This window comes from Maylandia zebra, linkage group LG17, assembly GCF_041146795.1.
Source record: "Maylandia zebra isolate NMK-2024a linkage group LG17, Mzebra_GT3a, whole genome shotgun sequence".
Classification (NCBI taxonomy): domain Eukaryota; kingdom Metazoa; phylum Chordata; class Actinopteri; order Cichliformes; family Cichlidae; genus Maylandia; species Maylandia zebra.
The window spans coordinates 40,219,396-40,245,964 of NC_135183.1; the positions used below are offsets into that span (position 1 = coordinate 40,219,396).

The 26,569-nt window shown below is 43.5% G+C and overlaps 1 protein-coding gene across 4 annotated transcripts; it reads right to left on the minus strand.

Moving 5' to 3' along the window:
- Positions 1-310: 310 nt before the first annotated feature.
- Positions 311-24,837, minus strand: rint1 (RAD50 interactor 1). 4 transcript variants are annotated; one of them, XM_076875582.1, is made up of 15 exons: positions 24,774-24,837; positions 19,973-20,098; positions 13,940-14,055; positions 12,641-12,814; positions 12,213-12,353; positions 11,253-11,421; positions 9,792-9,902; positions 9,177-9,402; positions 8,064-8,201; positions 6,174-6,268; positions 5,554-5,658; positions 3,672-3,892; positions 2,186-2,366; positions 1,186-1,304; positions 311-708 (listed from the first exon to the last, which is right to left on the minus strand). In XM_076875582.1, exons 1-15 carry the CDS (start codon positions 24,795-24,797, stop codon positions 498-500), a joined length of 2,157 nt encoding a protein of 718 aa, XP_076731697.1. In that variant the 5' UTR covers positions 24,798-24,837; the 3' UTR covers positions 311-497. The 4 variants fall into 4 exon arrangements, with proteins under 4 accessions (XP_076731697.1, XP_004573143.1, XP_076731698.1 ...); XM_004573086.6 differs by lacking the exon at positions 24,774-24,837 and adding an exon at positions 24,134-24,514; XM_076875583.1 differs by lacking the exons at positions 11,253-11,421; positions 12,213-12,353; positions 12,641-12,814; positions 13,940-14,055; positions 24,774-24,837 and adding an exon at positions 24,134-24,513.
- Between the last annotated feature and the right edge of the window lie 1,732 nt (positions 24,838-26,569).

Below are 26,569 nucleotides of genomic sequence, written 5' to 3' on the forward strand. Positions count from 1 at the left end.
TGATGTTTGGAGGATCCTTTGGTCTACTCCACTTTGTCAGGCAGGCTCTATTTAAATGATCTGCTGACTGAGAACAGGTGTGGGTGTGGTCAGGAGTGGGTGTGGCCAGGCGTGGGTGTGGTCAGAGAAACTGATCTCTGCTTTCCCAAAGATGTGATGCACCACAGTTGATTTATGTTGCAAGAGGGAGCGACACAGATTTTTCTTTCCTTTAATAATAAACACCTTCATTTAGAAACAGAGAGAGAGAGAGTGTGTGTGTGTGTGTGTGTGTGTGTGTGTGTCTCTCTCACAAAAACAACGAAAGAACTGTTTTACACAACTTGGGTTTATTTATACAGTTGTTGTGTACTTGGGTCATCTCATGTCATAGCCATTAAATACCCCATGAAAGAACAGATGAAACGAATAATGACAAACTTACTGAACATCATGTGACCAACTCTGAAAGCTACGAGGAACATAAATGCTAATGACCAAAAGAAAGAGTAAACTGATCAGGAGGGAAACCACGAGGTTCTCAGAGAGAGGAGAATCAACACGTCACACGGCGCCAAACAGAAAACACCGAGCTCGTTCAGCGCCGACTCGGGTGGAGGATCTCCCGTACCTGCACAGTCTCTGGTCATGTCAGACTCTTTTATGAGAGACCTCAGCAGAATAGCAGAGCCCACATTAAGGCACAAGATGATACATGCCTCCTTTACACTGCAGAAAGAGAGCAGATGGACAAAATATATCATTTCAAATATGAGTTACACCTTTGACATGCGCTCTTAGGTCACAGCAGTGTTTCTTAAGCATGAAGGCTTCATGACATGGACGTCTTATCTGTGTCTGTGGGGGGCAGCGGCCCAAGCAGAGGTGCCCAGATCCCCCCACACCAGCTATGTTTGTCTACAGTCATTACTGGTTCCTGCTGTTGTGTTTGTTCTCTGTATTTTTGCAACAAATCTGGGATAAAGACGTCTTGATCTGTTATATAATCTTGCATATATGTAATGTGATTTTGAACAGTTGTAAACTTCTGTATGACGCAGACATCGTGACTGATAACTCAGTATCGGTTACGATGGCGTCCATTTGCCGTAGCATTTGTTTCCTGTACTCTGTGGTACCCAGGGCTTCTTGTTCCCCTACCCCGCGCACACACAAACGCACACGCACGCACAGACACACACTTACTGCTTAAAGAAGTTCTCTGGTTTTTTGCAGTAGTGACCAAAGAGAGGAAACAGATTCCGGGTCATGTCAAACTGAAGCTGAGCTGCTCCACCATCACTGAAGTTGTTACAGAGGATCACCTGCCAGAGGAATAAAGTTATACACTGAGACACGTTTGTGCTGGAAGCTCAGCACTACAAAACTGACAGAACATCAAGTGTATTTACTGTGAAGTCAAACTGAAAGGTTACATTTAGTTTGGTTTCAAAAATATTTTTGTTTGTTGTTTTTATTTAGGAGCAAATGTCTGGACAGGGAACAACTTAAAGTATTCTACAGTCTTTTACAGTGTAACTCCATATCGTTCAGAGACGTCACTAAACACATTTTTTTTCTCTTTAAATTTTTAACTGGCAAATTTTCAGAGATCTTTAAATGTGTTGGTCCCAAAAACAGACCAGAGCCAAGAAAGGGTGAGCATTTAATATTTCATTGTTTTTGAAATATTCATGTTCAATGTGGGAAAAAATGGCCTGAAAGTGGCTCAAAAGAACATCTTTCAAACATATATAAAAAATATTTTGACATATGAAACAAAAAATTCACAGCAGGGAAAAATGTCAACATTCAACCGATATATTCAACACGCGGCGTCATGGCAGCGATAGCTCAGTAGGTAGACTGGTCACCTCATGATCAGAAGGTCGGGGGTTCGAATCCACCGAACAGCTACCCTGAGGTGCCACTGAGCGAGGTCCCTGCACACTGCTCCTGGGCGCCTGCTTAGTGACTGCCCACTGCTTCACTGAGTGAACGGGTCCCACGGGGATCAATAAAGTAAACATTATTCTTATTAAATAAACCAATGCAAAGAGCAGCCTGCAGCGTTTGGTGGGAACCTTCAGCAGTTTTCACTCTTCCATCACACTTCCACACTGAGCAGACGTTTATTGTTTGCACGCTCTGACACAAATCAAGGACAATAACAGTGAGGTGGGTTTAGTGAGCACTGACTGCTTACGTCTTGGTAGAGAAAGTTGTCGAGTCTTTCCGCCAGGCCCTGCCAGGCCAGGTGAAACAGAGAAAAGCCAAGCACCTGATGAAGGTTCAACAGTCTGTCCCTAACGCACAGCATCATGGGACATGCTGTACTGGACAGGGACATGGTGGACTGGTCTTGTTGTGACGGCAGGGACAACCACCTAAGTGAAGAACAGAGTAACAGCTAAAAACTTAATGAAACTCTGTAATGTGGGACTTTGTTATATTTCTTAGTGGCAGAAAAAATATTAAAAGGACTCAAGAAACGATAATAAATAAAAATAATGATCAAAACAACAGATTGAATGTAATTTTATAAAAATAAGAAATATGATGTCACTTTATTTTGATGATGTATCTGAATAATAGAAATAATGTGAAGTTTTTATTAGTGTTGTCCTGCAAAGCCCCACAGTGTAAATACAGCCAACGCTGGCACAGGCCCGCGAGCATTTCAGGCTTTTAACTTTATACAACAACAGTAACTATTATTATTTTTCCTTCTGTCAGACACAAACATGTGTTATCTGTAGTTATTTACGAGCTCTTGTAAAGGTGGGGGGGGAATATAACCTGGCCAGGTAAATATGCTGCAGTGCTGGATGACACCACAAGGTGGCGCCTCCTTATTTTGCAACATTGTAATGAGTCTCACCTGTTTCACTGTCAGATTTCGCGTGGTTCACCTGGTATTTCTGTTTTCTTGCTGACACATTCAGATCAAACTGACGTTATTGTTATTTTGACCTAAAAATATTAGAAAAATAACCAGATGCTTACTCTTACTACTTATTACTTCCAGGCTGGACGACTGTGATTCATTATTATCAGGAAGTCCTAAAAACTCCCTGAAAAGCCTTCAGCTGATCCAAAATGCTGCAGCAAGAGTCCTGACAGGGACTAGAAAGAGAGAGCAGATTTCTCCTGTATTGGCTCCCTGTTAACACAGTACCATAACACAGCAACAGAGCACTTCACTCTCAGATTGCTGGTCTACTTCCAGGATATTTAAAAGTAGTATGAGAGGCAGCGCCTTCAGCTGTCAGGCTCGTCACCTTCAGTGATACTACGATATAAATTTTAAGCTTCATCGTACTGTTGTAGATCTACGTAGCAAGTTTCATTTGTTAAAAGCATTACAACTGATGTATGGAATTATATTAAATGACTTTTGACTGTTTGGAAGCAGAAGGACGAAGCGTCCTGCAGTTACTGTGAAACAACATAAGCCCTCGTTTAATGTATACATTTACGATTTGGAAAGCAAACAGTAATTGTTTGACACAAACTGTCGCTGGATTACTTTAATGCACAAAAATAAATCTTTAAACCAGGTTGTGGTTGTGAAGCCTCTGGACTGCTGTCCCGTTAGTCTAAAGCTACACAGATGTCTGAAAGCTAAAACTTGATTTAAATTGTGTAAAACAATACAAAGAATTAGCCTGTCGTCAACAGGTAATTCTCACCTTTCTTGGCAATATGGTTTGGCTTTTTCTTTTATTTCTCTCATGAGAAAATCCAGCAGTCTTCCCAGCATATCTCCTTTTAAACGATCCAGCAACGCTAAGAGACCGTCAAACAGAGAGCCCTCGAGAGAAGCCAGACGACCCATCTCCATGATGCCCAGGCCTCCGGGTACAGCTTCTTCACCGAGTGAGACCGCTGTCTGCTGCAACTGTAGGAAAAACTGAAGAAAGGAAAAGAACCAGAATTATAAAATCTTAAATATCACTCATTGGCTCAGCTGCAACAGGTCAATGCAGCACGATCTTCTAAAGATTTACTTTTTGGGCATCCCTGCATGAATGGAGGGATTTGTGTGTCCCAGTGATCACGGGACTATGTTGTCTGGAGAAATTTGCCTCTGGTAGGGTCTCCCATGGCAGATGGCCCCCACACCCAGGACCAAAAAGCAATTCACAGAACCCTCAAGTAGCAGAACAGTCCAGTGCACCCTACAGGAATGGGGTACCTGGGTCCTACCCTGGAGCCAAGCCCAGGATAGTCTCCAGGGCGAGGGCCACATTGGCCCGGCACCTTGACCAATGTGTCCCGGCCAGGCTCAGTCCTAAACAGCTGGGTCTGACGTGGCCACAGCTTTGCGCTGCACCCAGAGAGACCTGGAGAATAAGATCAGTGACGATACACGTGTCCTCAGTTTGGGAGGCTGAGCGCAGGCTGACCATACACCTTTTGGTACCATGGAGGCTGTGAAACGCTCCATCTTACCTGAGAAGGTTAGTCCCACCGACATGAGTGTGGCACATCGGTGCAGATGAAGCTGAAACCATCTAATGCTTGATCGCTGGGTGTTCGGTGAGCCCCAAAATCTCAGTCAGCAATCTCCAGGCCAGAGTGACCCTTGATGGTGAAAGGGCTTATCCCAGTAACGCCTCGGCTCCTTCATGCATGCCAGGACAGCGGACATGGGGAGGGGTGAGTTTCCCCGCCGATGGCGATGCCAGGCCGCGACACCTGGGCAGGAGGAATGGCATCCTCCTCATTTTCATCTACAAGGATATCCATGTTAACACCCTTCTCTTCATCTTCTCCGTGCTTCTCCCCAAAGTTGAAGAGCTGGTTGAAGAGAGGAAGTTGATCCTCTGGGGGGACATGGTCCTCGGGGGACCCCAGCATGCAGCAGCTGAGCTGGATTCGCCACTGGGCTTTGCTGCAGTGACGCGAAGGAAGGGATCGGCTTTGGGGTCACAGCCACTTGCAAATGCTGCTCCCAGATTCTGCTGGGCATTACGTGGGAGTGTTTGCAGGAGTCGGGGTCTGCTTGCAATGCCTGTGCGTGCTTGAAGCCCATTTAGGCAACGCAGAGGGGATGGGGGTCATAGCTGAGATGGTTAGTCTGCACGCAGCTGGGCAAGGGCGAAACACGACACCCTTAACCTTACCCCACTGGGGTTCATCTGAGAGGATCCAGCGGCTGTATGTACTAAACCTTCGCTTTGGCAGCTAGCAATAGCCACAAAACCAGAAGCTACTTGACGAGCTCGTTTTGTAACACGCAGATAGCAGTAACACAACACCCACTATTACAACAATATATCAGCTCGACGAATCACAGCATAACAGATGTTCTTGAGAACCAGAAAAACAAGTTCTACCTTGACGGCAGCATCATTGAACAGATTAAGTTGAACAGACTGAGGAGCTCATGGAAAAGAAAGCGAGGATGGCTGGTTTGGGGCCTGGGGCTCTTATAAGGGGGTCAAGGGGACCCTGTGTCCTGGAAGTGATTGGTCCATCTTGGACAGACAAGCTGGTAGTGACGCTTCCATGATTGGTCACTGCTACTTCTAGTGAGATACGGAGGAAGGTTTGAAAGAGAACACCCACCACATCGTTTCCCCAGTCTCCCAGTATGGTGGAAATGTAGTTGACAGCATTGAGGATGGCACAATAACGGACACCCAGTGGGCAGCGAGACTCCTCCTTCATCACCTAGAAGGGAAACGAACAGAAAAACATTTAAAAACTGACTGGAACTTAAAACTGTTTCTGAAATAGCCATAAAACCTTTCCCAGACTGATGAGGAGAGACAATACTACTGTGACCATAACACACCTAAATGCTCCAGACCGGGACTGCTTCTGCATTTAGGCTTAGATAATAAGATCAACAAAGAGGTAAACATTGTGTTTTTTAATGCCCGTACGTTTTGCCCATCTGGTGCTTAAAGGGGTTAACAAAGACTATGAAACGTGTGCACATGAGTGGGTGCTCAGAGCTGTGGTCACCTGGATGCAACTAAACTGGACTGCACTAAGGAAGAACGTGCCTGATAGCCCAGCAGTGGATGGACATCACACTTCATCCACTATGACTGTGAGTGATTACTGTCTCTGGGTAAAAAGAGGATTTTGTTCACTGATTTGGAGCAGATGATGGAGAGCTAACCTAATTCCCTGATCTGTCATCTCATTTTGTCAGCTGTTGTTTTGAATCTGAATGTTACCTGAGTGAGTCGTATACGAAAGTCATCCACGAGTTCTTTCTGCAGCTCCAAAAATTTCAGTTGTGCAGAAGGACAAGGTAAGGTCCGGTACCGCTCTAAGTATGGAGGGACAACAGAAATAAAATTATTCAAAAAATGTTTATATGCAGTAACAGGAAATAAGATATTTTATAAACTATTTTTTATCCCTTCCAAACACAGCTCGTATCGTTATTTTTTGATTCCTTCTTCACCCGATGAAGTTGATTTACCAGTATAATCGTTTGCACCAGTATCACTGGTAAGAGTTTGATGCTACAACCATGCTTGACTCTTTATAAGTGGGCCGCACTTTCTATTACAGCTCTGTAATAAAGTGGTAATAGTACGGTAACAGGGGAAAGTTAATACTATGCAAATAAATTAATAACCGCATAATAGCGCCAAATCACAACAACAGTCGCCTCAGGGCGCTTTATGTTGTACAGTAGATCGTACAATAATAGATTCAGGAAAACCCAACAATCATATGACCCCCTATGATCAGCACTTTGGCGACAGTGGGAAGGAAAAACTCCCTTTAACAGGAAGAAACCTCCGACAGAACCGGGCTCAGGGAGGGGCGGGGCCTGATCATTCTGGATTTAACAGGAAGCCAAAACAGGAGAAATCTGCTCTCTCTTTCTAGTCCCTGTCAGGACTCTTGCTGCAGCATTTTGGATCAGCTGAAGGCTTTTCAGGGAGTTTTTAGGACTTCCTGATAATAATGAATTACAGTCGTCCAGCCTGGAAGTAATAAATGCATGAACTAGTTTTTCAGCGTCACTCTGAGACAGGATATTTCTAATTTTAGAGATGTTGCGCAAATGGAAGAAAGCAGTCTTACTTTGTTTAATATGTGCTTTGAAGGACATGTCCTGGTCAAAAATGACTCCAAGGTTCCTCACAGTGTTACTGGAGGCCAAGGTAATGCCATCCAGAGGAAGAATCTGGTTAGATACCATATTTCTAAGATTTTCAGGGCCGAGTACAATAACCTCAGTTTGATCTGAATTAAGAAGCAGAAAGTTAGCGGCCATCCAGGTCTTTATGTCTTTAAGACATTCCTGCAGTTTAACTCATTGGTGTGTGTTATCTGGCTTCATGGACAGATAGAGCTGGGTGTCATCAGCATAGCAGTGTAAATGTATGCTATGTCTTCTAATGATGCTGCCTAAGGGAAGCATGTATAATGTAAACAGAATTGGTCCTAGCACTGAACCCTGTGGAACTCCATAATTAACCTCAGTGTGTGAAGAGGACTCTCCATTTACATGCACAAACTGGAGTCTATTAGATAGATATGATACAAACCACTGCAGCTCGCAGGCTGTTTGTATTTATGCTTATTACAAAGAACCTATTAGTGGTAATAACTTACCTGTAAGTGCGACCTGTAAGCGTACTGAGATTGAAAAGCCTCACATTTACTTCTCTAAACAAACAAACATAGTTCTTCCAGGTGCTACTGAAGCTCCTGTTTGTTAAATGAATGTTCAGTTTCCAGCATGTCGTTTCTTCAGACTTCAACCATCCAATCAAATAACTGAGACCAAACGAGTCAACAGCAGAAAAAGTTGTTTGGTGTTGGCACAGAAGATTTGGCAAGTTTCTCATGGGTGCGACAAACATACTCTGCTACTCAACCCACAAACGCATTTTCACTACATCATGGCACCATTTAAAGAAAGATAAAACAGGCTTTCCAACGGCATAGAATTTATTTCCATAAAGCAGTTTACAACAAAGATCATTTCCTTACCTCACCTCTTGCTCTTTGGTGAAATGGTGTTATACATAAGTTAGAATATTATTAAACATAACAAAACAGCTCAAGCTAACCTAAAGCAGACAACGATACTCAAATCTTACCAGTAATAACCTGCAGCAGAGTCATGAAAGTCTCCGCACAGTCTGGAGCCTTCAGATCATCCATATCACTGATGTCCTTATACTGAGAGCTCCAGGCTCTTTCAGCCGAGAGCATGGCATCCATCTTTTCCACTGCCACTGTATGTACAGAGAAACATTTGTGTCAGTTACTGATCAAACTTGGAGACGATGAGATTGCAATGCAGGCTATCGTATGAAATGAAATCTTACGAGCAACAGTAACAGCGAAGAACAGCCACATGTAGTTTAAAGAAACAATCTGTCACATTATTCAGGATGATCTGGAAGGACTGCAGGGCCTTTATGCTACAATATAAGGTAATCTGAATTCAACAAAGTGGTCCAGGACGTCCTGTTGACTAAATGCGCTCCTGAGTGTTTTTGCTGTTATAATGACATTTAGTCTAAGGCCGTGTTAAAGAATAACCAGGCACGTCACTGCAACGGATGCTAGGACTTAATGCAAATCCTCCAAAAGAGTGAATCGACTTCTCTGGAGTGGATCATGCAGCATTGCTAAGTCTTTGCTGTAACATTAACAGTAATTTTGAGAAACTGTTTAGTAACCTAGTGTCACTGGGAGACAGTGAGAGTCTACTACTGTTAGAAACTTCACCCTGCATGACCGTCATTACGCCGTCGATGAGCAGCATTAATGTTTCATCAATCTCAGTAAGATCTCAGCAATATTAGACCGTGTCCTTCATGTTTGACTGTAATTCACTGCAGTTTGGGTTTTTACAGCTGCAAACCAAACACGTGGTCCAAACTGCTTCAGGATGAAGACTTAACAGCATCACAGTAAGATTTGTTTCGCATATTGACCAAAGAGTTCACGGTGTCAAAGAGGTGAATGATGCAAGAACGTCACCTCCTCTGTGACTGACTCATTTATATGGTGTGCGACACGTATACTCGGGGTTAGCAAAGCAGTCACTTTCCACTGATTGGAGTGATGTAGCAGGTGGAGCTCATTCAAACAAAATCTGAGTTTAGCTCATTTAATATTGAAATAACAGCATAACAAATGAGACCAAGAAAAACGTGGTCTCATTTGGAGCAGCAAAGACCAAATCGTCCTTAAAAACTCACTCTTCTTTTCCATAGTGAGCCACTTCTGTAGGACTGCATCCTCGAGAAGGAGGTGAAGCACACCAGGCAGCTCTGCTGGGTAGGAATGGTTGCTTCTCAGCTCCTTCTCAAATTGCAGCACCTCCTCCACCAAGTGACAGAAGAGCACATCATCATACAGCAGCTTAGAAGCATCACTGGTCACTTTCTCTTGGACTAGAGACAACAGGCCTCGACACAGCTCCACCTACACGAACACAAAGGTACTGCTCAGTTTCAGGAAACAACGAGTTTGCATGAGGCTTCCCTGTAAGCTGCTCAGCAGAGGGTGGGAAAACATTGTAGTGCTCTTGTACAATAATAAGTTGTAATAAATATTAAATCTGCCTCTGAGGTTTGACGTCAGTCTTCTCTGTGGCGTCGCTGAAATAGAAACTGCCCAAACTGCCCTGAGCTCCAATCAAATGTTTACTGTGTTACAGTTTAATGAGCCGTGTTTGAATCTTATAAGCATCGATTATTTCAGTTAGCTGAAACAGTTCTTACTTCAAATATCCTCCTACAGTCCACCTATAGTCACTTTTATGCCCACACTTTAGGAATGAGTGAATTATAGCATAGTAACAGAAAGCATACCTTGGCACTTAGAGTTACCCCTCCTCGGTCCAAGATCGGCTGGATCGTTTCCTCCATGAAGGTGGAGTTGTTTCCCATCCACATGAGAACCTGTGTGAGGTACCATTCTGGCTGAAAATACACAAAGAAGTTTATTTTGGATTGTGATGACAGTCACAAAGCTAGTCTCTCTGATACGGCTTGTTCTTGTAGAAAACACAGGACTAAATAACAGCCTGGATTAAAGTAATTTCACAGGGTAAGTTTATGCAGCCATGACAGAGGGCTCAAGTATTCCTGTTCCAAACAGCACCCAGTTTCTCAGCAGGAGGATGCAACTGCAAAAATACTCTACAGATGACCTGCTAACAATGACGACTGTGACCACAGGAGCAGACAGTTTGAACCATGACAGAAGCACAGACTGCTACTCAGAATCTAACAAACATCCTCTGAACGCTTCCAAGTAAAGAAAAACATGCACAACAACAACTGAACCCACTGGTGAGGACGAGGGGATGCCCTGGAGCTGATCATCATCATCAGCACATGACCCACAGCAGCGTAATTACACGTGTTACCAAACAACACATAACCTTAGCATACGTACATACGATTACTGACATCGCCTCTCAGAGCGACGGCTCAGCTCTGAATACTCCGTGTTAATCCTTTTCAGAATCAGGATACTTTATCAATCCCTAAGGAAACTATGTAGGAGCGAAATTTTCAGCCTCTTCTTGAATCTTTTCGTAAGCTATGCTTTACTCTTGCAGGAGACGTCCTGAATGGATTCGAGGCCCCATCGCCCCCCAGCATCAATAACACGCTGCTTATTGCAGAAGTTATGACACTTCACTCGCTGATGAGCACCCGGCCTCGGAGCCAGGGAGCGCTCGATCGCTCAAGGCCGCATTAGGAGGAATTTACTGTGCAGCAGACAGAGCGCACTCGCTGTACGCTCCACGCCTGCCTGCAGCGTGTTGTCAAGTGGACGCAGTCTGTGAGCAACTCTAAAGCTTGTGCTGCCGTGAAAGAGCAAAGTTACAAAGCGTTAAACTGAAAGCGAGAGTTAAAAATAATGAAAAGTGTGCACCGCACCCCCATCTGTGCTTTTGGTGAGGTGCTGTCCACGTGCTCGCCAAGGTTCAGAGGATGGTTTGGATCTATTAATCATCCAGAAATCAAACAGCGGTTCCTTCAGTAACTCATATGTACGCTTATCAACAACTAGGATTTCAATATAAAGCCACAGAAACATGACTTCCCTGTAACATTGATCATGACAGCTAATGCGATCCCACATTAAACTGACAGAACAGCAACCCTGTGATCCGGGAGCGCGGCAGCGTGGCAGCACTGCATCACGGCGCACATCAAACACTTTGTTCCCTCTTGTGTTAATCAGCGTCCAGACTTTGACATGTTGCTGCCAAACGTTTCAGTGGTCAAAGCTGTTTTCAGTGACCTCTGAACTCTCACCTTACTGACAGAGTTGGTCTGCCGGTTCCCATAGAAGTGGTATTTGAACCTCTTGTTGAGAGGCAACAACATGATCTGGATGGGCAGACAGAGGGGAGCAGGTTTGGACATCTGAGGAGAGGACAGAGCTTCACTGGAGTCCAAAGTCCTCTGAGACAGCAGATCATCACTGTCAGACAGTTAAAGAGCAACGTGTGCGCAGGGAACATGTGTTATTATAAAGACGGCTCTGCACGCGTGTGGTGGAACAAACATTCCTGTTCATGTCTCCACGTGGAGACGGCAAACCATGTTTAAACTTTTAAACAGTGTCCCCAAAACAAGGTCGTCTGAAATTAAAAGGTCTCTTTGGTTACACCAAAATATAAGCATGGGAATGTATATAATGTTAAGAACTTAGTGTGTGTGTGTGTGCGTGTGTGTGTGTGTGTGCACCCATTTACATCAGGTAAATGAAATAATAGTTAAATTATTAAAATTAAGTCAATTTTAACCTCAAATGAAAACATGTCCGATTACATTTTTCTTTAACAAAAATGAAGCCAAAATGCACAAAAAACCACATAAAAACATGCAAAGTAACAGCCAGGTGTTCGTGATCAGGCCACGTGGTCAGAGGGCCCAGTGGCGCCAGTGTCCGGCAGCCTCGCCTCTGTCAGTGCGCCCCAGGGTGGCTGTGGCTACAATGTAGCTGCCATCACCAGTGTGTGAATGTGTGTGTGAATGGATGTGGTGTAAAGTGCTTTGGGGTCCTCAGGGACTGAGTAAAGTGCTATACGAATACATTTACCATTAAATTCATTAAGCCTGCCCACCTGTAGAAACGCAGAGCATTCAGTTTTTTATTAACAAAACTCCATGAATATGGAGGCTGATGGGACATTTCCCAACAATTTAAAGTCACAAATGAGAAACATGGCAGACAGTTTCCAGTCATCCTAGGAGTATTTACAAGGATACGAGGTCTGCAGGGCGAGGAGCTGCCCGACCAGCAGCTCCAGCTGGCCTTCAGTCTCCTGACAGCTGGGCGTCGGTGTCAGTGACTGAGTGGGAGGAGAGATGATCGGCCAGTGAAGCTGAGTCAGCAGCTTCTCAAAATCACTGTGAAAGAAGAAAATGGATTTGGGTCACATGTCAGGGGACATCTTTGCTTATTAACAGCTAGCTCGTTTTAAAGAATCATCAGCAAATTTACAAACGAGCTGATGATGGAGCGTGTGTCGGATTCATGAACGCGTTTCTGAACTGAAGCAGCCTGGAAACTCCCATCAGGGAGAGGCAGCAGCAGCTCCATATGTTCTGAAATATGTGGTTCTGGTTATTATTTATTATTAACCTGTCACCATGTCTTTAGTCTAATAAGGCACAGCAGCTTTGAGGGCTCCCACCTGGTCAGACGGTCCTTCATGATTTTGTGCCAGAAGCTAAGAGTTGCTTGGAGGAAGTTCTGGAGATGAGAACATCTAGACTGGTTTAGTCCATAATCCAGAGCCGCCATGCTATCCACTGCCCTTATGGCTTCCCAGGCACTGCTGGTCATCAGACACTGCTGAACTGTAGCACTGGAACACAAGACTGCACGTCACTGCTTTCATTACACCACAGCAGGCACCAACAGGAAGACCACAGGCCATGAACGAGACTCAGAGAGGTGGGCTGCCGAGTTACAGAAAAACATAAGCTATGATGTGCAAATCTCACCCTGGGTCGCCTCAATCAAATGACCATTTCGTTACCAGGCCTCTGGAGAACTTCAAGACATGTTGAGTCATTTAGCCGTTTAAATCAGCTGTGTTGGATCAAGGACACATCTGAAACCTGCAGGACACCGGCCCTGGAGGCCTTGGACACCGCTGCCCTGTACCATCAGAGTCTAGATGCATGCTCAATCATCCAGGTAAGTAAATGCCAAAGGTTCTGCTCATCTGGACGTTTTCATTGGGAGAAACGTTTCGTCACGTCTCGAGTCTCAGCTGACTGAAGACGTCTGAAAACATCCAGATGAACAGACTCAACCTTTGGGATTTCTCATCAGTGGCTTGATAAGAGAGTGCTGATAACCAGCCACATGGCCCGTCTCCTCTTCAGTTCAAAGGATGGGGCATCTGTGTTTTGGGGAAAGGATTTCAATTTGTCTGACCTTCACAACAGTTTGCTTCGGTCTGTTTTCCACGAGCTCTGGCACAGAGAACGGCACACTGTGCCCCCAACATGCAGGACTGACTTTTGACCCTGCACACAGACTTCTGCAGATTCTCAGAACCTTTCGATGACATTGTCGTCTGTAGATGATCTAATGATCCAACAGTCTCTGCAGTATTAGGTTGTGTTGATGCAGTTCTGAGACACGCTGCCTTCCTTAGATAATCTTTTTACATCCTGTCACGTTACAGACCTGCTGCCACTTAATAACATTCAAACTCGTTTCAGTGCCGCTCACTTTTCCCCGTTTTTGTTGCCCCAGTACCAACTTTAGAGGTTTGCTGCCATCAAATTTAAAATCAGCAGAACTTGGCTCCTTTCCTTCCTTATTTAAACATCTAATAGATCTTCTGCTGTGAATAAAATACAGATTTATGGGACTTACAAATCATTGCACTCTGTTTTTATGCACACAGCATCTGGACTTTAAAAGACGGCATAAAGCTTTGTGTTTTTAAATTGCTCATAAACAGTGAGGGTGTTACCTGAGCTCCTCTATGTGTTGAAGGCATCTTAGGTATTTCATGTGTCTCTCTATAAAGTCAACCTGGTTACACGTTTGTTCGAGTTTATCCATCCAAGGCTGGGCATCCTGTAGGTGCTGCAAAAAAGAGAAACAGACATTGAAGACGTCCAGTATTTCAGTCTGAAACCGTTTGATAGCAACAATGCTGGACAGCAGCAGAGAAGCGTACAAAGATATTAGGGTTTCTATGCTGTACAGATCGGTCACATTTCACACACACACACTTTATTTGTCTGTATTTGTCCTGTAAGCTCGGCTCCTGTACCAGAGGAGGATCTGCCACAGCATCGTATCTGTTCCTAGAACGGCCTTCTTCTGGCCACACATCTCAGATGTCAGTTTGGAGGTTAATGTATCGGCAACATCGGCACGGCAAGATGATGGGTGGTGTTCAAGGGAATCTCCTCTCAGATCTGGACCAGGGCATCCCTGAGCTGGACTGAGGTGAAACGCGTGGTGTCGGATAAAGTCATGAATCCATATCCGTGATGGTTCTTTTTCTCGCTCCTGGTCTTTCGCGGGTTTCTGCTGCCTAAAGTATTCACATGAGCACATGATAGATAATAGATAAAGATAATCTCCCAGAGGTGTTCTACTGGATTTAGGTCAGGTGAGGATGGGGTGGGATCAACTCCATCCTCCAGGAACTGCCGGCATACTTTCGCCACCAGGCCAGGCATCGTTGTGCACCAGGACCCGCTGCACCTGCGTGGGGTCTGACTGCGGCTCCACAGATATCATCCTCTCACCTGGTGTTCTGCTCCAATCAGATCTGTTCTCCCGGTCTGGGGTAAAAAGGCTGACTGTGAATGGATTATTATTTATTATTAACCTTTATTTAACCAGGAAAAGTCCCATTGAGATTAAAAACCTCTTTTTCAAGGGAGTCCTGGCCAAGAGGCGACAACACGTTGAAATTACAAAGTTACATACATATTATAAATAACAATTACATTTTAAAAACATTTTTCTCTGGCTCTCTCAAGCTGGACTTAAAAGCATTTAATGAAATAAGATCTGCTATCTTCCAGTCTTTTTGCATCATGTTCCATGTAAAAGGGGCAGCATAAGTAAAAGCCCTCTTTCCCAGTTCAGTTCTGACAAATGGAACAAAAAAAGATCGCTTGAACGCAGGCTGTAAGAAACAGTACTTCTCCGTGTGAGCAGATCGCAAATGTAGGTGGGCATTTGTCCAAGCAGGGCCTTATAAATAAAGATGCACCAGTGAACAAACCTCCTGGAGGACAACGAAGGCCATCCCACTCGAGCGTACAGATCACAACAATGGGTCAAGGCCCTACAGTTTGTAATAAACCGTAAAGAGGCATGATATACTGAGTCAATCATATGAAGACACTGGGCGGAAGCATTCATGTACAGCAGATCACCATAATCTAAAACAGATTAAAATGTGGCATTTACAAGACGCTTTTTTGTCTCAAAAGAAAAGCAAAATTTGTTTCGAAAGAAAAATCCTAATTTTAGTTTGAGTTTTTTCACAAGATTGTCTATGTGAGGTTTAAAGGTCAGAGAATCATCAATTAAAAAGCCAAGATATTTATACGTATGCACCACTTCTATGAGGTTTCCCTCAAGAGTGGACACCAAGGGGACAGTTTGAGGAAATCTCTTCATGTTTGAAAACAACATTAGCTTTGTCTTTTCAGCATTGAGAACCAATTTCAGCTCCAGAAGTGTGTGCTGAACCACGTCAAAAGCTTTCTGCAAAGATTCTATTGCCTTTTCAAGGTTTGAGCCAAAGGAATAAATAACTGTGTCATCAGCATAAAAATGCATACTAGCATTGAACACATTTTGTCCCAAATCATTTATATACATGATGAACAGCAGAGGTCCTAAAATTGAACCCTGTGGCACCCCAGTGTGAATATTCAAAAGTTCTGAGCACAGATTTTCACATTTAATGCATTGAGTCCTGTCACTCAAATAGTTAGTGAACCAGGAGACGACATGTCTAGACAGCCCCAAAGAAAGAAGCCTATGCTTTAAAATGGCGTGATCCACAGTGTCGAAAGCTTTTGACAGGTCGATAAAGAGAGAAGCACAGTGCTGTTTTTTATCCAGAGCAAGTATGTCATTTATCACTTTTGTGGCAGCCGTGACAGCACTATGCTGTTTTCTGAACCCAGATTGCAGTTTTGAGAGAACTTCATTAGAGTACAAGAACTCTTTTAATTGCTCACTGACGAGAGACTCAAGGACTTTTGCCAAGACACACAAGTTTGATATTGGCCTGTAATTAGTCAGAATGGCTGGGTCGCCTCCTTTTAATATTGACGTAACAAAAGCAGACTTCCAAACAAGTGGAATTTCTTTATTTTGGATTGAAAGATTAAAAAGGATCGTAAGAGGTTGTGCAATGTAATCAGCTGCTATTTTCAGAAAATAGGGCTCTATTAAGTCTGGCCCTGGGGGTTTCCTGTGATCTAAGGCTTTAAGAGCTTTATGCACTTCCTGGACAGAAAAAGGAGAAAAACCAAAAAGCTCCCCAAAATATGTTTGGGGTTCTGTTCAGGGAGTCATGGGGGCTGCTCCAACAGAGTTAAATAAAAAAAACAGTAGCTACGAAGTGCTTGTTAAAGCTATTTAAGACCTCAGTTCTGTCATAAACTGGGACAGAATCTTTTAAAATTAATTTTGGAAGAGCCTTAATTACTTTCCAAATTTTCTGAGGGTTATTGAGGTTTCCTGTAGTAACAGATAAATAATATTCTGACTTAGCCTTCTTGATAAGTGTCGTGCATTTGTTTCTTAATTTCCTGAAATCTAACCAGTCAGTCAGGGAATCGTTTTTCCTAGCTTTTGCCCATGCCACGGTGCGCTGATGGATGGACTCTGATAATTCCTATGAAAACCAAGGGTTCTCCCGTCCCTTGACCCTAAATTTTCTGGCAGGTGCATGCTTATTTAAAATCTTCATAAAAATTTCTTTAAAATAAGCCCAAGCCACATGGATGTCTGGTATCAGACTCAAATTTTCCCAGTTTACCATGGACAAGTCATAATGAAACGCTTGCTCACTAAATATTTTAAAATTTCTTTTACAGATGATACGCGGTTTACATTTAGGGATTTTAGTGTTCCTACAGGTAGCAACTACACAATGATCGCTTAAATCATTACAGAACACGCCTAGAGACAGGAACTTATGAGGGACATTTGTTAGAATTAGGTCAAAGTAGATTTGTCAGGACTCTTTATATTTGGCCTTGTAGGTAGGTTGACCAACTGGCTAAGATTAACAGAGTCACAGAAGGATATTGTTCTACTTTAGCTACAACACTGCAAATAAAAACATTACTTATTAATATCTCAAGCTATATGCTGTATACTGCTGTAAGTGGGCATTAATGCATCAAATATACTGCTGCAAAACAACTAAGTTAACAGGAACAAAAGAAAAAGCACGACCCAGGCTTCACCGGCAGAACACTGCCTGAAGTCATGCTTCCTCCGGTGACTCATTTCCGTCCCATAGTGCAGTAGATGGCCCCCTTTTGACTTCAGGACTGCCGTAAATGTCACAGATTCAACAAGGTGGTGGAAGCGTTCGTCACAATGATGCTGACATTTCAATATGGCCCAAACAGATTTCCAAGCTGAACATCCATGACGCGCACGGATGTCGTGTTCAAGAAGCCGGTGCGCTGAGGATCGGCATGTAATGTCGCTAAAAGCAGCCATGAAGAGGTTCCACTTTGGTCACAAAGGGGCCGGCGTGGTCACAGCAACACTCAGGTGGACTGTGGCATTTCAACAAAGTATGTTTGGTACTAAGAAGCCCAAAGGTCGTCACACCAGCTTCAGTCTGGTGTTTGCAGGTCGATCTATGACTGATTGGGTTTTACTGTGCATTTTATTATCCAGTTATGCTTTTACTGTACTGGCAGTGTAACTGGGATCATTGGGAAGTGAAGCCCAAACACTACTGGCACTAATGCAGCCCCAAACAATGACAGAGGCCTCACTGAGTTGTATACATGGCTGTATACGCACTGTTGTCCCTCATCCACACTAATCACGACAATCTGAAGCAAAAAGCTCGAACTGGGATTCATCAAAGACAGTGACACTGATGTTCAGCTCGTGTCACACATCACACTTTCTCCTACTTTCCTTCCTTAAAAATGTCTTTTTGTTTTTCTTTTCAGTTTTATTTCAACATTATCACAACATCGCCTTAGGGTACTTTATATATTTTAAGGTAATGACCCTACAATATTCAACACCCAGTGCATCATGGGAATCCCCCGGCAGCCTACGTCTATTGCAGCATAACTAAGGGAGGATTCAGGGTCACCTGGTCCAGCCCTAACTATATGCTTTAGCAAAAAGGAAAGTTTGAAGCCTAATCTTAAAAGTAGAGATAGTGTCTGTCTCCCGAATCCAAACTGGAAGCTGGTTCCACAGAAGAGGGGCCTGAAAACTGAAGGCTCTGCCTCCCATTCTACTTTTAAATACTCTAGGAACAACAAGTAGGTCTGCAGAGCGAGAGCCAAGTGCTCTAATAGGGTGATATGGTACTACAAATATCAGCATACTTTATTAATCCCTAAGGAAATTATGTGGGTACAGTAACAGAAACAGACTATTTAACAATACAATATGTGACAGATTTACAAATTTAAGAAATAGCACAATAAATACAAATCCCTCAATAATAAACATCACTACTGCAGACGATCTCAGTTGATGCTAGCAGTCGTTAACGAGGACCTGCTTGCTCACCGGAGAGCTGCTTAGCTGACCTAAGCTTCCATCACTGATTACACAACCCCACACAGCATGCTGTGGACTTGGCTGTGAAGAACTCACTCACAGCCACTGAAACACCAACAGATGGGACCGAGAGGATCCTCACTGGTCAGTATCATCGAGCACTGCTAACCTTCTCAGCGTCTATGCACCCACCAACGATTCTCCTGTTTGGGACACTCGAAAACCAAGGTCAGGGAGGTCCCTTATTCACGAGCTGCTGTTTGCAGACGATGCAGCATTCATGTTTGCAGCAGTTAGTCAGCCCTTTGTCTGAGGCCTGCAACAAGTTTACCTTAACCTTTAGCCCGAAAAAGAGAAGCATCATGATCCAGGATGGTGTCTGTGAAGGTTCTCAGTCATCCAGGTCATCGTAGTCAAAGGAGCTTGCAAAGAAAAGCGTCTGGACTTCTTTAAGTTGCTTGAAGACGTTTCACCTCTCATCCGAGAAGCTTCTTCAGTTCTAAGGTCAAATGGTGGAGAGTCCCTGGACTCCGGTCCATCCTGAGGTGGTAGACACCTTCACCTACCTTCCATCATCTCTAACTCCCTCTCTCTGGAGATACAAGTGATAGCAAAAACTGCAGCTGTCATGGCTGAACACGCGTGGTATCAAGCTTACATATTTGGCACACTCCTCTATGGCACTGAATCCTGGTCCGAGTAAGCCAGCCAGGACAGAAGGCTGAACAACTTCAGCCTCTGATATCTTAGACGTATTGTGGTAAACACCAATGTACTGCAGAGAGTCAGTACTCCAAGTCTGGGTGCACTGCTCAGTCAGAGTCAACTCAGATGGCTGGGCCATGTGCGATGCATGAACCCGGGTCACATCCCCAAGGACACGGGGTATGGCGAGGTGTGCGAGGGCTCACGCTGTCGGAGGACCAAAACTCCACTTCCACGTTTGGAAACGTGACATGAAGCTGACAGACATCAACCAAAACACCTGGGAAAGCTCAAGAGGCTCGGAGCGCTACCATCAAGGAGGGAGACAAGACAAGAGTAAATGGTAAATGGCCTGTATTTGTATAGCGCTTTTCTAGTCCCTAAGGACCCCAAAGCGCTTTACACAACCTGTCATCCACCCATTCACACACACATTCACACACTGGTGATGGCAGCTACAATGTAGCCACAGCCACCCTGGGGCGCACTGACAGAGGCGAGGCTGCCGGACACTGGAGTACTTTGGCGTCCTTAGTGATGTCACTACCTTGTGCAGGATGTTGAAGGTAAGTTGTTCCCTCTGCAGCAGCGCCTCCAGAGAACACCTGGCGTCCTCGACAGCAGACAGAGCTGCTGAAACTTTAGGAGGCACCAAACTGGACACAGTCAGGACCTGAAAGGCAAAACAGAACTGCTTACATTTCATACTGAAGATTTCAGAGCGTCATGATTGTGTGAACTTTCTACAAACAATAAATTCTATAACTGTGTGTAAATGAGCAAGTTACATGAGTGAGTAACAGAAAGACGAGAGCAGCAGAAGGGGATGACAGCAGGCCTATGGACAACTAAATGTACCGTAAGGGTGTTGTTTGTATTTTAAACGATAAAAACTGGCTGCTTTGTGCACCAGTGACATCATCACACGGCCACAACCATTTATGCTCGCCATCACAAAAAGCATCACCACTCAGAGAGCAGCGCCACATCAACACCGACAGACGAAGAGGAAAAACTGAAAACCCCAAACGTTACATCTCAGACTTTACAGGCCACAGTTAGCATTTCCATCCATACGAGGGCGTTCATGAACAGTTTTTTAATTTCCATTATAAATAACTATAACGACATGTGTAATGGCATTTCAGTGGTGCAGCGTCCCCGTTTAAGAAAAATCATAATTAAATTTATAACATCTATTAAATACAAATTTGTTTGTTAACTAGTTAGTTAGTTTATTTGCTTGTTTTAATCAATTTTAAATCATGCTTTTTATTTGTTCTTGTTTCTAATGTCTCTGTAAAGCACTTTGAATCACCTTGTTGTTGAATTGTGCTATACAAATAAACTTGCCTTGCCTTGCCTTACAAATAACTATAATAGTAGATATAAATAGAAATAATATGAAAAGCCTATGGGAAATACTGAACAGTGTTATAAAACGTGGGGCTGGACAAAAGAACTACAAGTATTTCATTTGTAACGACCATGAAGAATATGGACGCTGTGACAAACAGTCTCAATGAACTCTTTGTAACTGCTGCACCAAATTCAGCAGAAACAGGCGCTGATCCTGGGAGAGCACAGGACAAACCGGATACACCGATAGACAGAAATCCATATTCTATGTTCCTCACAGCCATCGGTGAAAATGACGTTTTTGAAACTGTCAAAAATGTAAAAATCAGAAATCTTTGGATTGTAATGAGATTGATATGATCGTGGTTAAAAGAGTCATTGAGGCTGTTATAAAACCATTTACATACATCTGTAATTTATCATTTCAAACTGGTCGATTTCCAGACAGAATGAAAATAGCAAAAGTTAGTCTATACAAATCTGGCAACAAACACCATTTCACAAACTACAGGCCGGTCTCTTCACCACCTCAATTCTCAAAAGTTCTTGAAAAACTGTTTAAAAACAGACTGGAGAAATTTACACATAAACTACTCACTGAGAGTCAGTACGGGTTCAGATCAAGCAGATCAACATCATCGGCACTATTAGATTCAATAGAATACATCAGAAATATGTGTCTGGGTCATTCAGAGACTTGACAAAGGCATTTGACTCCATAGATCCTGATATATTAATAAGAAACCTGGAACGTTACGGTGTCAGAGGGGTCGCTCTAGATTGGGCCCGGAGTTATTTAGGTGACAGGAAGCAGTTTGTGAAATTAAATGCTCCTTATGTGCACATTGCTTGTGGTGTACCCCAAGGGTCAGTTTGGGCCCAAAATTCTTCAACTTACACATTAACGACATCTGTAAAGTGTCCAAAGTATTAAAAATGGTTCTCTTTGCTGATGATACAAACATCTTCTGCTCTGGTGATGATCTGCAGAACTTATTGGAGGACATGACTAATGAAATAAGTAAAGTAAAATAAATTTCTGGGGGTAAAAAAATCTTAACTGAGAGCTCACGTAAGATATATTCATTCCAAAGTATCACGAAGCATTGCAACACTAAACAAGGCAAAGCAGGTATTAGACAGAACATGCCTTCATGTTCTACTGTTCACTGGTTTCACCTTACTTAAGCTACTGTGTAGAGGTCTGGGGCCACAACTGTAAAACTACATTACATTCACTTTGTACTCTTCAAAAAACGCAGTTTGAATCATCCACGCTGCAGGTTACAGGTTACTGCAGTCTGAAATATTGAAATGTGCCGATCTAGTGAAATTCCAAACAGCACAAATTCTATTCAAAGGCATCAAGACCAGGAAGTTCCTGACCATGCATGGAGGGTTTCACCCCGAGTCCAGCACCCCGAGGCTGTATGCTAAGCACAAGGAAGGAGGCCGGGAACTGGTGAGTGTCAGCACCACAGGATGAGACATCAAACCAGTGCAGGTGGTGGGAGACAGAAGGACTCTGGCCAAAACATCTCTGATGGACAGAGTCTCCCAGCCCATGCATGCTGAGCTGCAGAGCTCCTTCAGTGACAGACTGCTGCATCCTCGATGCATGACGGAGCGTTTCTGCAGGTCCTTCCTCCCTGCAGCTGTCACACTGTACAATCAGAACTGCTCCCAACAAACACAGGTTTACATCAATGCTGTAACTTGCACTATTTCATCATCCGATTCACACTATAAGCTGAGTTTGCCTCTTATCTGAAATACATTTTATCTGTAAATAAAGTGTATTTCATTTTATTTAATGGTAATAACTGTACAGTACTCTGTTTTTGGTAACTACTGTCCTTGATGTAAATATATATATTTTTTAAATTGTGTATGTTTCTGTTCTGTGCGCTGTTTGATGTACGTGTGTTTTTTTCTTGTTGCTGTTACAACCACATTTCTGCTTGTGGCACAATTAAAGGATTATTCTATTCTAAACATCCACGAGTACATCGTGGAGAGGCCACAACCCGCCGTGACCGTCCGTTACAAAAGCAGAGCTAAACCTGGCATCAACAAATGTACAACAAAAGACCTGCATGATGTACAAAACTGTTATTTCTTTGGAAAACTACAGCTCATGTCCCATTATGATCCACTGCTGTAAGAACTCATAATAATAATAAAGATGATTTTAGGTAGTGCCAGAAAGCACAGACACAGTGTATGTTAGGCTGTCTGAAACAGTGATGTGCTCCTGGTGACTTATTTTCACTGCTGATTAAATGGAGTCAGTAACTTAGTAACAACTAACCAGTTTCTGTCTGGTAAGATGAGACGTGAGCTCAGGTTAAATGAATAAAACAAAAACGTGTTTCTAGTGTCCAAAACAACAACAACTGTTCCTGTAATCACCATTAAAACCTTTACTGGGAAGAAGTTGGTGTGAATCCTTCAAACCACCGCATTAACAAACTCCAACATGAAGAAAAACAAAGTTTTTAGTGATATTTAGAGATTTCTGAGGAGAAAATGAAGCTGCCCGCCGGTGTGTTCAAAGCCACCAGACAACAGGGGTTTAATCCAACAAGTCATTCAAGTCTGTTTTGACAACACTGAGACTGGAAAGCTGGGAGAAAAGAGCCGGAATAGACTCAACACAATCAAAACACTGACTTCTGGCAGTGGCTCATACCAGCGCCCCCCACTGGCTGCCTGGAGGAGTACAGTTTGATTTAAAGCTATAACTGAGCTCAAAACAAGGTTTATACAATCAGTCTTTCTACCATAAATCTAATTTAACTATTAATAAGTGCATAAACTTCACAACAACGCACAAACGTGTTTCTCGAGGACACAGAAATGTGTAAAAATACAGTGTTATAGACGTTTGTTTGTTTACGTCTTACATTTTTAGTGTAAAAATGGAGATATATAGAAACATGCACCGTCATACTGTTCCCACGCCAGTGTCCACGCAACTGCACCACTACTAATCTCATATGTGGGCTTGTGCACGTTTTTACTGAGCTGTGATTAGGACACAGACGCTGGCAGCCCACAGCTCATTCAGTGGGCTGTGAGGTCATTGTGCAAATGTCCTGTTTATAAAGCTGCAGTCAGCTGAGACTGAAGACGCCACCTGGATGATGACGAAACGTTTCTCCCACGGAAACGTCCAGATGGACACAATCAGCCTTTTGGGAGCAATTACAGGGTTGGTTTGTTTGTCTTTAACTGGGAGACTCGGTTGCCACATTTCCCACCTGTCCCGGTGTTAGTGACACAGCGAGCAGGACCGCATCTCACGCATTCTTCGCTGTGTTTCTGTATATATGATGCTTTCGTTCACCTGCTCCTTCAGCGTGTTGTTCTGCTCGGTCAGATGTTCCATCAGCTCACCGACGGTCTTCGGGCACATCAGCTCGGTGTCTCTGTCCTCCAGGAAACCCGCCACGAAGTCCTCCGCAGATAAAGCTTCGCGGTGTGGCGCTGCCGTATGAGCAGGCTGTGAGGAACATGTTGTTATTTCACTCTCTGCTCGCGCTGGCGTTCCTGTTACGGCCGCCGCCATCTTTCCTCTCGAATGCAACGACCGCCTTCCTCGGAGGCGCTCGTGAATTGTATTTGGGTTCCCCGCGGGAAGAGGTCACGCGTGTAGCGGTCACGCGTAGTTACACACATGCCAGGCTTTCATATTAAAATTTCCTTTATAGATTGTCTCACATAAAGGGACGTTACCACGCGTGTCTTGCTCTCTTGTAAACTGTAGCCACTGCTGCCGTATGGCCCGTGTTTGTTTCACTAACACGAGGAGTACGCTGGAGGAGAAAACAAGCCCACATTTGCCTGAAAACGCCTACGTCACAGATGGCGCCGTCCGCTACACGTCAGCACATTCATTCATGGTACCGGGTCCAGTACAGCTGATTGTAGTATCGATACCAAGTCAATGCAGGACCGATACCAATACTATTGATCTACAGACATACCTTATGTAGGGGAGCACGTGACATGACTCATCACAGGTGTGCAGATTCCGAGCACACCTTAATGACCACTAAATCACTGTGATTCTACAATAATAAATAACAATGAAAACACACCTTTCGTCTCCAACACACAGCTCAGGCTGTTTAAACGTGCTGTTGGCTATAAACAAGACACAGGAAGATTCAGACATTTTTCATACTGTTTGTTAATTCACAAAAAAATTATAATTCAGTGAATTTAGAAGATAGAAACAAAGTATCTATCGCACTACTATCGATCCAGTATCAATTCCAGTGTTGTTGTCGATACTATTAATAATTGGATCAATGTGCCGCCTCTAATTCATGTATACAGATGTATAGTGCTGTTTACCTGAGTACCTGAGCACACAGTTGAGCTGTAGCATATTTTTCCATGCATTAGTTAACTATAACTGAATATATGATCGAATGTTATGTTGTCTGTCTGTCAAACTGATCTTCATCTCGATCTTTGTGACCATTCTGTAGAACAGATGTACTCTCTCTCCCTTTCACTTCCTGTCTCTGCCTAATGTTTTTCATGTTTGCGCTTCTATTTTTCACAAACACACGCACGTGTCTCATTGTCATTTTTGAAGTGGATTGTGAAGACCAATATAGGCTATCTATTAATTTAAACACTGGAATCCAAATAAATATTTTTAAAAATGCAAGGAAAACCATTAGCACTGCAGGTGAGCTATTTGTTAACAGTTGTCACGATTCTCATCACAAATTAGCACTTCTGGTGTAAATATCTCATGAACAAGAGAAAGCCATGCAGGTTCATTGTAATGGAAAACTCAGACTGAATACATAATTCCCAAGTCACAATATATGTCATCCACAGCAGTATATTCAATTCAATTTATTTACACAGCGCCAAATCACAACAACAGTCACCTCAAGGTGCTTTATGTTGTACAGTAGACCCCACAATAATACATACAGAGAAAAACCCAACAATCATATGACCCCCCATGAGCAGCACTTTGGCGACAGTGGGAATGATATGCTGTGTGCAGGCAGTTGAAGAGGACCCAAAACGCTGGACTCAAAACTGCACTTTATTGCAGCCTTGGGAGAAATATAAAACAATAACAAACTAAACTGGGAAATCCAAGACTATAACTCATGAGAAAACACACATGACGAGAAGGGAACCAACATTAACAAGGCAACAACAAGAACTAACTGACAGGGACTAAAATACACTGGCAGGCACATGAGGAAACGAGGAAGAGGTGGGCACACAGCTGGGACTCATGGACATAACGAGACACAGACCTACAAAGTAAAACAGGAAACACACAGATTATTTTACAACACAAAACTCAGGGACCCGAACAGAGCACAGAGGGAAGACACAGGTAAGGATAAGAAACATGAAGTAGAAAGTAATAATAATAAACTCAAAGCGCTGGGTCACCAATTCAGGACCGTGACAGGGAAGGAAAAACTTCCTTTTAACAGGAAGAACCTTCGGCAGCATAACTAAGGGAGGATTCAGGGTCACCTGGTCCAGCCCTAACTATATGCTTTAGCAAAAAGGAAAGTTTGAAGCCTAATCTTGAAAGTAGAGATAGTGTCTGTCTCCTGAATCCAAACTGGAAGCTGGTTCCACAGAAGAGGGGCCTGAAAACTGAAGGCTCTGCCTCCCATTCTACTTTTAAATACTCTAGGAACAACAAGTAGGCCTGCAGAGTGAGAGCGAAGTGCTCTAATAGGGTGATATGGTACTACAAGGTCATTAGCTTCCTGTCTGACAGACGCCA